This window comes from Rhinopithecus roxellana, chromosome 19, assembly GCF_007565055.1.
Source record: "Rhinopithecus roxellana isolate Shanxi Qingling chromosome 19, ASM756505v1, whole genome shotgun sequence".
Lineage (NCBI taxonomy): Eukaryota > Metazoa > Chordata > Mammalia > Primates > Cercopithecidae > Rhinopithecus > Rhinopithecus roxellana.
The window spans coordinates 9,085,004-9,099,780 of NC_044567.1; the positions used below are offsets into that span (position 1 = coordinate 9,085,004).

Sequence of the window (14,777 nt, forward strand, 5' to 3'; positions counted from 1 at the left end):
AGAAAATGGACATTTTGATAAACAGACATCAGTGATAACCTGTAGATGGTTGGGTGTAATTACCTTCATTGTCCAATAATCTTTAGATTTTAAAACTACCCAAAAAGAAAGGGATGGGAAATAGCATATTGGGAGGGTTATTGACCTGGGTAAATCATTTGTACCCATTTTATAGAATGCAACAGATGATGCTGTCCTGAGCCAAAGTAGCCTGCTGGGTCCAATGCTGATCAGAAATGGCAGCAATGAGTTCCTCTATTAATCATTCAGAGGAATTCTGTATTACGATTTTAAGCTGCCGAATAAGTTGTGATCTAATTCCTCAGAAATCCCTGCTTCCCAGATCTCAGAGGAAGAATAAATTCCTTATAACTATTTATTGTCCTTTATTTCCAGGATCTCCATTCAAATACTTTATGTGGCCTACAAGGCCCTCTATGAGCTGGCTCCTGACCACCCCAATCTCCAACCACTTTGCACTCTGGCCACAGTGACCTTTGTTCCATTTCTCATACATGTCATGCCCATGCTTGAGGCTCATGCTTCTGCCTTAAACAGCTGGTCTAAGACCACTTTGCACTAGCAATGTCCTTCCTTAGCTAAGCTTCTCCTAGATTACACAAGGAGGCTCTCCTTGATTTCCAGACTATTTCTACTAGGCTTTTCAAAACCTTGAGTACTTTCCCTTTATAGCATGTACTGCAGATTGTACTGATGTATTTGTTATTGTTATTTTATAACTCAATTTAAGGGTTGAGGAAGAGCCCTTGACTGTCTCCAGAGTCAAGCCTTTGTCTTTTTCTTTAAGGAACAAAGATTGCTGTCTGTTCTGACCCAAGTTTGTTTGGCAAACATTGAGCCCCTGGTGCATGGAAGCCCTGAGGTATATCCTGGAGGGATGGGGGGTGGAAAGAGACAAGGTCCCTAATCCTAGAAGCTGCACCCTCCCCAGACCCCTCACTGCTCCTATCTTAGCTCATATGGCCCTCTTCTCTGACTTTGAATTCTGTAAGAGTTCAACCTCTCCTTTGATTCTTTAGGGTAAAATCCAAACTTCTAGTTCCTTTCGGGTAAAATCCAAACTCCCAGTTGGTATGGCCCTCCATAATTAGGCCCCTGCTGCTCTTAATTACCAGAGCTCTTCCTGCACTAGTGAACATTCTCTTCCAAGCTTTCAGGCCTTTGCCCATTGATATGGTTTGGCTGTGCCCCCACCCAAATCTCATCTTGAACTGTAGTTCCCATAATCCCCATATGTTGTAGGAGCGACCTGGTGGGACATAAGTGAATCATGTGGGCAGTTACTCCCATGCTGTTCTCTTGACACTGAATGAGTTTTCACCATATGTGGTGGTTCCTTTGCTCGCCTCTTCTCCTTCCTGCAGCCCTGTGAAGAAGGTGCCTTGCTTCCTCTTCCAACATGATTGTAAGTTTCATGAGGCCTCCCCAGCCATGCCGAACTGTGAGTCAATTAAACCTCTCATCTTTATAAATTAACCAGTCTCAGGCAGTTCTTTTAGCAGTATGAAAACAGACTAATACGGTAAATTGGTATCACAGAGAGTGGGGTGCTGCTATAAAGATACCCAAAAATGTGGAAGTGACTTTGGAACTGGGTAACAGGCAGAGCTTGGAATGGTTTGGAGGGCTTCGAAGAAGACAGGAAGATGTGGAAACTTCCTAGAGACTTGTTGAATGGCTTTGATCAAAATGCTGATAGCGATATGGACGATGACATACAGCAGCTAAGGTGGTGATACAGTTAGGCTCAGATCTCAGTGATGGTGATACGGTTTGCTCAGATCTCAGATGGTGATACAGTTTGACTGAGTCCCCACCCAAATCTCACCTTGAAATGTAATAATCTCCACACGTCAAGGGCAGAGCCAGTGGAGATAATTGAATCATGGGTGTGGTTTCCCCCATGCTGTTCTTGTGGTAGTGAATGAGTCTCATGAGATCTGATGGTTTCATAAATGGGAGTTCCCCTGCACAAGCTCTTTTGCCTGCTGCCATGTAAGACAAGACTTTGCTTCTCCTTCACCTTCCAGCATGATTGTGAGACCTCCCCAGCCATGAGGAACTGTGAGTTAATTAAACCTCTTTCCTGTATAAATTACCCAGTCTTGGGTATGTCCTTATTAGCAGCATGAGAACAGATTAACACAGAAGAAGATAAAAAAAACTTGTTGGAAACTGGTATAAAGGTGCCTCTTGCTATGCTTTAGCAAAGAGACTGGTGGCATTTTGCTCCACCCCAGAGACCTTTGGAACTTTGAACTTAAGAGAGATGATTAAGGGTATCTGGCAGAAGAAATTTCTAAGCAGCAAACCATTCAGGATGTGACTTGGGTACTCTTAAAAGCAATCAATTTTATGCATTCACAAAGAGATGGTTTTGAATTGGAACTTATGTTTAAAACGGAAGCAGAGTATAAAAGTTTGGAAAGTTTGTAGCCTGATGATGTGATAGAAAAGAAAAACCTATTTTCTGAGGAGAAATTCAAGCTGGCTGCAGAAATTTGCATAAGGAGCCAAATTTTAATAGCCAAGACAATGGGGAAAATGTCTCCAGGGCATGTTAAAGGTCTTTACAGCAGCCCTCCCATCACATGCCCAGAGGCCTAGGAGAAAAAAAATTTCCTAGGCTGGGCCCAAGGCCTTGCTGCTTTGTGCAGTCTCTGGACTTGGTGCCCTGCATTCCGGCTGTGGCCAAAAGGGGCCAACATATAGCTCATGCTGTTGCTTCAAAGGGTGCAAGCCCCAGGCCTTGGTGGCTTACATGTTGTGTTGGGCCTGTGGGTGCACAGAAGCCAAGAACTGAAGTTTGGGAACCTCTGCCCAGATTTTGGACGATGTAGGGAAATACCTGAATGTCTGGGCAGAAGTTTGCTGCAGTGGGGAGCCCTCATGGAGAACCTCTGCTAGGGCAGTGTGGAAGGGAAATGCAGGCTGCAAACTCCAACACAGAGTCCCCACTGGGGCACTGCCTAGTGGAGCTGTGAGAAGATGACCAAGATCCTCCTGACCCCAGAATGGTAGATCCACCAACAGCTTGCACCATGCACCTGGAAAAGCTGTGAACACTCAATGCCAGCCTGTGAAAGCAGCTGGCAGGCAGACTGTACCTGGCAAGGCCACAGGGGAAGAGCTACCCACCTCTTGCATCAGCATGACCTGGATGTGATACACAAAGTCAAAGGAGATCATTATGGACCTTTAAGATTTGACTGCCCCACTGGATTTTGGACTTGCATGAGGTCTGTATAGCCCCTTTGTTTTGGCCAATTTCTCCCATTTGGAATGGCTATATTTACCCAATGCCTGTACCATACAATGCCAATTGTATCCAGGAAGTAACTAATTTGCTTCTGATTTTACAGGCTTATAGGCAGAAGGGGCTGGCCTTGTCGCAGATGAGACTTTGGACTATGGACTTTTGAGTTAATGCTGAAATGAGTTAAGATTTGCAGGACAGTTGGGAAGGCAAGATTGGTTTTGAAATGTCAGAGACATGAGGATTGGGAGTGACCCAAAGTGGCATGGTATGGTTAGGCTTTGTGTCCCCACCCAAATCTCATTTTGAATTATAATCCCCATAATCCCCACATTTCAAAGGAGAGACCAGGTGAAGGTAAGTGGATCTTGGGGTGGTTTCCCCCATGCTGTTCTTATGATAGTGAGTTCTCACAAGGTCTGATGGTTTTGTAAGGGGCTCTTCCACCTTTGTTCAACAATTTTCCGTCCTGCAACCTTGTAAAGAAGGTGTCTTGCTTCCCCTTTGCCTTCTGCCATAATTGTAAGTTTCCTGAGGCCTCCCAGTCATGCTTAACTGTGAGTCAATTAAACTTCTTTCCTTTATAAGTTACCCCGTCTCAGGCAGTTCTTTAAAGCAGTATGAAAATGAACTAATACAATCCCTCTTTGCCTATACTGTCAAATATTCCTCACATTCCCACCCTTCTCCAATTTGAGTATTCCTGAACCTTGCCAAGACCCAGTTCTAACTTCTTTTCTTCCTTTAGCCTTGTAGTGAGATGCCTGGCCCTAGAAGACTGCTTTAGGCTGTAAGTGACAGAAAGTCTGACTCGAAGTGGCTCGAGCAGTAAGAAGTTTGTTACATCACTTAACACAATAAGTGGTGAGGCAGTTCCATAGTGAATTCAACCCTTAAGTGAGCCATAGAAGATATGGATTTTTCTCAACTCTCCATTTTGCCATCTTAGTGTGTCTTTTGTACCCAAGTTTATTCAGAAGGCTTCTCCTTACATGGCATGAATAGAACTGTGTATCACATGTACATGTCTATATTAGTGTATTACTCTGGGTTCTCCTGAGAAAAAGAATCAACAGAATGAGGTGACAGTGAGAGATTTATTTACTTTAAGGAATTGACTCACATGATGGCTGGCAAGGATGATGCGTACAGGGCAAGCCAATAGGCAGGAGGCCTAGGGAAATGTTGATATTGCTGCTCCTGGCCTAAGGCTTCTGGAGGTAGATTTCCCTTTTTCTTCAGGGACCTTGGTCTTTTTCTCTTAAGGCCTTCAACTCATTGGATGAGGCCCACACATATTATACAGATAATTTGCTTTACTCAAAGTCTACTGATGCAAATGTTAATCTGGTCTTAAAAAGTACCTTCCCAACAACATCCAGTCATGTTTGGTCAAATATCTGGGTACCATACCCAGCCAAATGGACACATCAAATTAGCCATCACAATGTCTAAACCAGTAAGAAGACACCAGAATCACCATTGTTGGTGTAAATCTCAGCCAAGAGTAACCCTCTGTGGCTGATAAGGGGCACCTTCCCTGAGAGTATGATGGTATAGAGGGTGAATGTGCAAGCATAGTCAGGGCTCTGCCTGCAAGACAGATTCTAGTTGTGGGTGAGGCCAGAGGAAGGCATAGGTTTGAGCAGGTAAACAACATCTGTTAAACACTTAGGCAGGCAGAATCCCAATACTGTGTTGCCTCCTTTACATTTATAAACCCTATTGGAGCCCTTGTTATCCTGAGTCATGGATTTATGGCTTATCTTCCCCTTTAGACTGTAGGCTCACCTTTGAGTAAGAATCATGTGTCAGTTACCTGTTTATTAACCGCCCAAACCTGGTGCTCAGCACAAGATAGGTACTCCATAAATGCTATTGAACTGACCAAAGTAGGGCATTTGTGTGCTGAATTAACCTTGTACTCACCATTGTTATAGAGCTCATATATTTTTATCTACCACAGCTTTGTTGAAGTCACAGATTCACAACTGTTATACCAACTGACTATTCTTTCTAGACACTTTAGTGAGGAACTTATGGGATGATAAAACTAGCTCAGTCATATCAAGTTCTCTCCTGTTTCACACATCCATAACCTGAAAAAAATCTCAGTAACAAATTGAAGAACACCCTTAACTTCACAGTCAAGTAATAAGAGGTAAGGGGTCCATTGTTTGCCACAACTACCCACTCAGATAAAGTAGGTCATCTGGAGTCAGATGTTAGAGTCCAGGTTCAGTTACTTAATTCACAAATTCTCATGACTCTTATCCTTTTCAACAGAGTTGGAGTTCCCAAAAGTTTAGAACATGGAATCATCAGATACCAATCTTCTCTACCAGAAAGACAAAAGGCTTTAGAACTGTTACATTCGGAGGATGAGGAAGTCATCTTTTAGTTATCCACTGTGTAGAAACCCTTGACCTTATAAATTCAAGCATCCCCCATGTTTCAGGCATCTTGAGAAACCCTTACACACATTATTACACTTTCCAGTTTGTAATTGTCTCCCTCTTCTCAAGCAGATACCAACAACAATGGACATACACTGACTCAACATGCACCAGACGTTACCATATGCACTTTACCTCCGTTTTGTCATTTAATCCTCAGCAAACTTCACAAAACTGATTTATTTCTTATCTCCACTTTACAGATGAAGAACCCAGGGGGCTGAGAATGGGTAGGTAACTTGCTGACAGTTCTACCAACAAGAAACCACAGAATGCAGACTCAAGTCCCGTCCAGTCTAACTTCAGAGGCCATGATCACACTTGCACACCTCACTGCTTCCCATGTAGGAAGGTTTACACATAGTATCTCAATTAAATTTGAGAGTAAGGAAAAGTTAAGTTCCTTTATCTGAACACATAAGGGGACAATAAAAATTATTTCCTGTGGTTGTCTTAGAAGCAACAACCAACTCAAAATAGGGCCCTGAACACATTAAAGAAAGAATGTGACAACAGAGAGGAAAACATTAAAAAATATGAGGCAGACACACAACATTTTGCAGTGACCACCCAGTTCTACTCATGGACATGTCAATCACTACAGAGGATGTTCTCTTCAGGGGTAGTACTAATTTAGCAAGACTTCTTATTACCTGGAGAGAACACCCTTTATTTCTCTAATTCCATACTCACAAGGTACAAGAATATAATTATAAATGTAACTTCTGAGATATCTTGAATATGACAGATTTCCTAGGAGGAAAGTATATAAACATTCTATTTCTTTAAAAGGGGTGTCCTCAGTTGTAAGAATTGAATGCCATTTGTCGATATTATTTCACATGAACATAGCTTGTGCCAATGAAATTGTTATAACATTATCATAAGAAACCTGGTCACTTCTAGATGAATTAATCAAGTTCAGTTTCTGTGTTCACTGGGCCATAGAATAGATGTGCCATAGTAAATTTATCAAGTGAATAATGTTCATTTCTGAAGCTATTTGGCAGCCATTTGGCTTTTTCCTGGGTCACCCACTCTCCCTTACCATGCCTGCTTTCCTTCTACTGCAAAGCCTCACAAGTACTAATAATTGCCCCATCATACAAATGAGAAAAATGATGCCCAGAGGGGTTTTGTGACTTGCTTAGCTCTGCACAGCTGGTGTAATAGACTCTACAGTAGGACAGGAAAAGAAGACATAGGAGCCAAGAATCAATGAGGTGACCTGGGACACTGGTCTTTCTATTTGCCACCAACTACAGAGACCTCAACTGACATCTCCAGCCCTCTGTTTTCAGTGCCTGAGTAGGGATTGCACACTGGCTCCTGTTGAGAGCTTTATTTCTTATTCTCACATCTGAGCAGTTAAAAATACTTTGAAATATGTCACCTGCCTTCCCTTCTATCCTTGCCTTTTGCTTGCTTTTTCTCTTTACTAAAGCAGCAAAAGCAAGAGGACCATAATGAGGGTAAGAGTAGTGGGAGGAGACACAGGGACCCTCCACCTTGCTTCTGAACTAAAGTCATAATATAATCCTTGCTTTAATCTGTCTTCAGTTTTCTGTCCTCTGCCCCCATGCTGACAGGATCCACTTTGCCTGGTATTTTTAGCTGATACTTGGCCCGATGTGCTAAGTCCTGGCCATGGATACTGCTAAAGTGACAGCATGTGTTCCAGCAAGCTCCATTGCCATGGTTAGTCTTTTCATAGTTCCTGTTTCATTAATGTTAAGAAATGGCTCTTCCTCACTTAACCAAATGTCAGCAGACAGAGCTTCGGCCCTTAATCATCTATCCCCCTGCCCCTGAGGACATCCTATAGACTGAAGGACATTGAGACTGCAGGCTCAGATGGAAAAAAAAAAGTACTCTAATTGCCCATTACTTAACAAACTTTGTCTTGATGGAGTATTCATTGCACACATAAATTAGATTGCCTCACCTTTTGCAATGTAAAATCCTGGAAATAATGCTAGCTTTCATTGTAATTCAATTTAAAAAATAAGAATTAATGTGTACTTACCTGGAACAAAGCTTCCCTGGACCACCTCCTTGTATGCCCACCAGCCTTCATGGATTTTTGGTGAATTCTGTTGAGCTAAAGGAAAAGCAAAGAAGAGAGACTAAGATGATAGTAGAGAAGCACTGTGTCCCAGCTGTCCAAGCAACAAGGGTGGATACCATAAAATAATCCTCTTCTACCCCAAAGTCATACTACAACAGAACCTTCCTTCTCCCTTCCTTTTTTCTTTTTTTCAAATAGATCATTGATGGGTAAATAAAACAAAATTTTTATTTAAAGTACTCAGATATTTTAATTGATGTTAAAGAGATAGTAATTACGTATTTAAGTCCCCTGCTACCTGTCCTCATCATCTTCCCCATACACACACACACACACAAACACACCCTGCTGAAATTGAGGAGAGGAGGCATATCGCATCCATGTATGTCCATGGAACCCTTGTTTTGGGAGAGATTGAAGTTTGCTGAAGGAGCCAGTGTAGAAGGCTGAAAGGTATACCCAGCCAGCTTTCCTTAGGTCCCAGGAAAATGAAAACAAGAATATAAATAACTGTGGTGAAGGTTTTTGACATCACAGGGCTCAAGGGCAGAGGGCTCAAGATATTGGAAAATATTGTGGAGATCTGTAAGGTCATGCTGACATGATCTCAGGGAAACCCTTGAATTCATGACAGTTGACAAGTGAATTGGGGCAATGCCATTACACATGCATGCAAACCCCAAAGTATACATGCTACATAAATTTGCTTATCCCTTTATTAAACTACATTCATACCTCAATTCCTAGCCACATTGGAAGAAAATAAGTGAATCAATCATATTTGTAATTTGGCTACTATAGAGTTAATGTTAAACCTTCACTTTTTTCTTTCCTTTTTTAATTCTGGTGTTTTTTTTTTTTTTTTTTTTTTCCTGCCTTACTCTTCAAAGTTCTAGGGAAAAGACTCATCATTCTGAATTAGAAAGAATGGGTCTAAGACAATGGGTTTGAATGCAAGGCTTTGTATAGAGAGAAGATTTACTAGATGTCTCTAGCTTCCAGATAAGCTTGTATTGTTTAGCTTCAAGTCTCTTCTCACAGTATAGCGAAGATACTTTTTCTTCCTAGGATATTAAGAGCCCTGAGGCTTGTATCTTTGCGGTTGAAGGAGATTTTCTGACATAGGATGAGTGAAACTGAAGCCCACTCCTTCTGGAACTGACAGTGGGCTTAGGGGACTTTAAAAACAAATAGAAGAGAGACAAAGAGCTTATTTAAGATTCTGGAAAAAAATAATGCCTTTAAATTTGCCCAGCACAAATCTCGGGCATGGACACACCAAAGTACACTGGATTTCCTGGTATTCTTATTGCCTCTGTGGTGTGGATAGAGTTCAGACATTTCCATAACCCTTGAGGAAGATCCCGAGGTCAACTGAGTTGGAAGCCAGTGCATCTGCTCTGGGACAGCAGGCAAAGGAGGAAGTGACCTCAAAGCAGAAGCCGGAAATGTTCTGTCCAACCAGGGAGTCAGGCAGAAGATTAAATTGAGACTCTGGGAATTTGTAGCACCAGGGAAAGACAAGGAGATTTGAAGTCAGCCAGGAGGTCTTTAGACCTGACCAAGTCAAGAAGCCAAATCAAGGTTTGGTTATGGCTGCAAAATTCCCCAAGTGGGTAGACAAAGAACATTTCTCTAGAGTTCAGAAAGGGCTCTGATTCTTCCTCTGGGTCTTGGTATTGCCTGACTCACGCTCCTTCTCCCCCAGTTCATTAGACAGTCATCATAGGAGCCAGGGGAGAATCCCAAAGGCTTGGAAACCTGTGAGATCAGATATCTAATGGCCCTCTAATGAAACAACCACTTTGTAATGCTCGCCTTGAGTATAATTAAATAAAATTCACAGACAGTACAACCTACTAAAAAAGAACAACAAAACCAAACCCCAACCCTGATAATTCACTAAACTTCAGCCTAGCTCTGCTAGACATGTAAAATGTCTCAAGCCTGGGAAAAATGCACATTTCTAAGATCTTGAAAGTTTGAACTGTAAACATCACGTAACAGCTTTGCATCAGAGATAAGCCAGGACTGGTTTTCCTTATCACAGGCAAAAACTTCAGAGTTCTATAAAAACTCACACCAAGTTTTATCCAATCAGGATTGCTGACTGTCATCAAACAATTTAAACCATAAATCCAGCCTTCTCTCTTTATTCTACGAGACAGTCGTTGGGGAAGCTGCATTCTCTTGCATGTGTTTCATTACCCCAAATAAATATCCACTTAGGACTCGATTTTTGTTTTACGTTAAGCTTTTTATCTAATTGTTTTACAAAAGTTTTTACAGTATTTACACATCACTTTAAAAATGTAATGTAGTGCTTTAACTATAATATAAATAAAAATACAAGAAATTTGTAATAATATATATTTCAACGTGAAAATGCTTGAGTATGGTACACTAGAACAGAGATTGGAAAACTAGTGCCTGCTAGCCAAATATGGCCCACTGCCTGATTTCTGTACTGCCCAAGAGCTAAAAATGAATTTACATTTTTAAATGGTTGGAAAAAAATGAGTTGAAAAAAATATTTTGACATGTTAAAATTACATTACATTCAAATTTCAGTGTCCATAATGTTTTATTGCCAAATAGCCACACATATTTATTTACATATTCTCTAGAGTTGCTTTCTCACTACAATGGCAGAGTGGAATAGTTATGACAGAGACCATTTGGCCCACAAAGCCTAAAATGTTTCCTCCATGGCTCTTTACTAAAAAAATTTGTTGAGTGCTAATTTACATACATAATTTCAAAAAGAAAAACAATCAATATAATCAATAGAGTGCTTTTAACTATAATACAAGGGGGAATACAAGGAACATAATGTAAAACAAAATATTATATATTTCAATATGTAAATACTCAAGCATGGTGCACTAGAAGAGAAAATGAAGAAGTTGGATGCTTGATTGACACAGACACAAATAACAACTTTGTATTCTATTAGAGATTCCAGAATCCACAAGTGGCATTGCTCTCAATGGTACGTGATTTTCCAAAATAGTGAACTCTTGGCAAAGATGAGAACACAATTAAGTACCACCTTCTCTTGATTTAAATCTTTGCATTGCTAAAGAACCAGGTATAATAAAACTTTGTAAGACATGCTTTGTGTGCATATGCAAAATGGAGTTTCACTGGAGGGTCAAATAAATAAAACCGTTTTTCCACTCACTTGAATGTCTGTTGGGACATGGGATAATTTATCATTGTTTCTATCTATCTAATATGTTGCAGAGCATAGCATCTCTGTCCCCCTTTAGTTGGTGCTAATTGCCACTCTTTCATTATAACAATCTCAAGTGCCCTCACCTATTTCCAAAATATTCCCTCAGAAACAGTGACATCCCTATTGACAGTCACTGACGTAAAGGTGCTATTTATAGTACTTCTGTGTGCTAAAAGAAGATAAAATGAAACACGTTAAACACTAATCAGAGGATAGCGCTTTGTCTAAGTAGACAAAAGATACATCTTTCCCCATATATCTGCATTGCAGTGTCTTACCGAATACACTTGCCACCGCATTGTATGTTCAAATATTTTTTCTACTCTTTCCTGCCATTTGACCATATCATTAAGAAACTGTCATTTCTACAAGAGATAAAGCAGTAAGGAAAAAAAGAGAAAGCATAGATGCGTGTTGTCAAGATGGCAAAAAAGGGAAAGCTAACTCTAATAAAACCTGAGTACGATGACTAGGTTCTCAGATATTTAGATGCATTCCTAGTCCCTCTTTTTATCTCTCTTACATGTGCACATCTTCTATACTCCCCTATAAGAACAACCTATCAGTCAAACTGAAATATCAATTTAAGAAACATCTATCTAGAAGGAAGAAGAAAGAAGTCCCTGTGTAACTAAGAGTATTGGAACTGACAAGATTATCACCCAAAGCTTCCGTTCCATCCAGAAAGTTGCAAAACACTTTGTTCTTTCTTCATCTCCAGTCATTGCTTCTTCAGCTAACCCATCCATTCAGAGGTAGAACTATGTAAGATTTTAGCAGGTAATAAGACAATCAGACCATCTGAATAACACCTATTGTAATAATAGAACTGCAGAGCTCCTGTTAGCTGTCTTTGATGTGCCTCGTGAAGAACCAAATTCACCCTCCAAAAATCAGTCAGCCAGAAGAGCCTATTTGATGTCTGTCAATTACAAAATATAATGGCTGCAGACTAGAGTTGAAGAAAATAAAGGTGTTTTATGTAATGTTTTCAAATGCCCTTGGATGCTCAGTCTAGCCTCATACTGTTTGGCAATTTAGAAAGGATGGCACATTTAAAAAGGTACCTCATTTAAAGTTCTGCCACAGTACTACAAGGAGTTTATTATAGATGGAGCTCCTAGAGAAATACAGGATTCCTATTTTAACGCCTCCCACCAGATCCTTGGTAGTCATCTTGTTGCTGTTTACATGTGATTTGAAGTGAGTGAAGAGCTGATTGAGAATTCCTCAGAGCAAACAGGTGAAAGAGAGCCGCCTGAGCTTTTACAGCATTCTCTGCTCCTCTTTGCCTAGGTATGGATCAGAATTTTTAATGTGCAACCAGCCCCTGGGAAAAATCCAGGTGTCTAATTTAAAAAATTGTGTTGAAAATAAAAATTGTCATCACTGCCAGAGGAAAGATATACATAGCAAGGAAAAATCTATTTCAATTTTATTCTTGGTTTATTTTTCACTGTGGCAGTTTGAGAACTGATGAGTTTCAAAAGGAAACTCTGAATCTCAGGATTTTGAGAGACAACATTCATTGCTCCAATGGCTTCTTATACAAATGAGCGGAATTATCTTACATAATTCTACTTCAGAATGAATGGGATAGCTGAAGAAGCCATCCTTGGGGATGAAGAAACAGCAAAGTGTTTTGCAAGTTTCTGGATGGAACAGAGGCTTCTGGTGATCCCTTCTTGCACAGAGAAGGGATCTCACTTATAAGAGGCTGGGATCTCAAAACAGAGGTCAGCAAATTTTTTCTCTAAAGGGCAACATAATACATATTTTATGCTTTGAAGCCAATACTATTTCTGTGCCAACTACTCAATTTGCCATTGTAGCACAAAAGCAGCCATATACAATATGCAGGGGTGTAGCTGGGTGCCAGTACAATTTTATTTACAAAAACAGAGAGCTGGATTTGATCTGTAGGCCACAGTTTGCTCAGTCCTGTCTTGGATCTAAAAGATTTTTGTTATCCAGTTCTCTCTTACTTAAATGTTGAGAAGTGAGCTACTTTACAAAAAAGTCAGAATGTTGAAATATATGAGTTTCTAAGTACATGTGCCTGGTATCTAATCAATATGTACTGTAGAAGCTATGTGTCATACTAAATCTTTTCCAGATCTGAAACTGGTCACCAGCATCTACATAAAATTGAGTATTTCCCTCTCTCCACCTGATTTCCATTGGACTAAACCACCAAAGTTGGTGGAGCCTTATATAACAAGACCCACAACCCATGTTGGTTTTTTTTTTTTTTTTTTGAGACGGAGTCTTGCTCTGTCACCCAGGCTGGAGTGCAGTGGTGCGATCTCGGCTCACTGCAAGCTCTGCCTCCTGGTTCACGCCATTCTCCTGCCTCAGCCTCCCAAGTAGCTGGGACCACAGATGCTTGCCACCACGCCCAGCTAATTTTTTGTGTTTTTAGTAGAGACGGAGTTTCACCATGTTAGCCAGGATGGTCTTGATCTCCTGACCTCGTGATCCTCCTACCTCGGCCTCCCAAAGTGCTGGGATTACAGGCATGAGCCACCGTGCCTGACCCCATGTTGGATTTTTGAAACGAGTCAATAAAGACCTGAACAATATCTTAATCCCCTTTTATTCTTCCCACAAGTCCATAAACTCTCTCAAGCAAGTATGGGCCTGCCAACCAACTGAAAAAAATTATGTTCCTATTCCCACTGACCACAAATACAGGCATCACACCAACAAGTCTTTGGATCCAGACTAAAACTTCCCAAAGATGATGCGATCTGGACTGTAAGTAAATCCCTATCATTAACAGAGCTTACTGCTCCAAGTCAACTAATTTAACTAACTTAGGTTCAGAGAAAACACAACTGCAAAATACCTCCATTTGGAAATTACAGTGGTCTCTTGATCTGGTGGGAAACAAGACTTAAAAGCAACATCTGAGACAGCACAGTTGAGGTGGGGAAGGAAATGGTGCAACAGGGAACAGAGGAGCCCTCACAAAGGGATCCAGTCAGGGAAGGGACATTGCTTAATAAAACTTCACCAGCAGTCAAAACGTACCAAACCATAAGCACACACATTGCAAAAAATGAGCTTCCAAGCTATACCTGTGCCAAGTGGTCTACAACTAGCAAAGATGGAGGATATAGAGGAGAGGCAGTTAGAGTACATACGCTGCTGTGGTTACCTCATTTGAATGTAATTGTAGAAGCCCTGAACAGTTGTCTCCCTCAGATACTGCATTTCTCCACTGGAGAAGGTAATTCAAGGAGGAAGGTACCAAGTCTATTGACCAGGAAACACCACAAGTTGGAAGGTAAAAAAGTACTTCTAACATTGGATGCATATCCATGACATCACTGTCTTTCCCTGAATGGCCAACTCTGTGTTCTAAGTGGGAAGCAGGAACATTGAGAAGTGCGTGGATCATCAGAAGAACCAAAAATGACAGCCCCATTGAGCTGCATGGCACTCACTGGACTAACGGGGATAATGCCCTTCCTCAACTGCTTGACTTTTACAACACCCGGAAGGTATTTTTCTTCTGTGCACTCTCTGTATTGTGTGTGGTCCTACATTCTAACATTTAGATAGTGCCCCACACTATCGGTTTCCATATCATTCTTTTCCACCTAACCGTAACCTTCCTGAGGTCAGAGAATATATTTTATTTTAAAATTCCATTATTTGGCCAGGTACGGTGGCTCACGCCTGTAATCCCAACACTTTGGGAAGCTGAGGTAGGCAGATCACGAGGTCAGGGGA

General features: G+C 40.9%; 1 protein-coding gene across 4 annotated transcripts in view; it reads right to left on the reverse strand.

Annotated features, from left to right (window-relative positions):
• Positions 1-14,777, reverse strand: part of CA10 (carbonic anhydrase 10) — a 556,725-nt gene that overhangs the window by 460,653 nt on the left and 81,295 nt on the right. For all 4 annotated transcript variants that reach the window (XM_010372201.1, XM_010372200.1, XM_010372202.2 and 1 more), the window contains one exon: positions 7,760-7,834. In XM_010372201.1, coding sequence (XP_010370503.1) covers positions 7,760-7,834 — 75 coding nt within the window. The remainder of the gene's footprint in view (positions 1-7,759; positions 7,835-14,777) is intronic.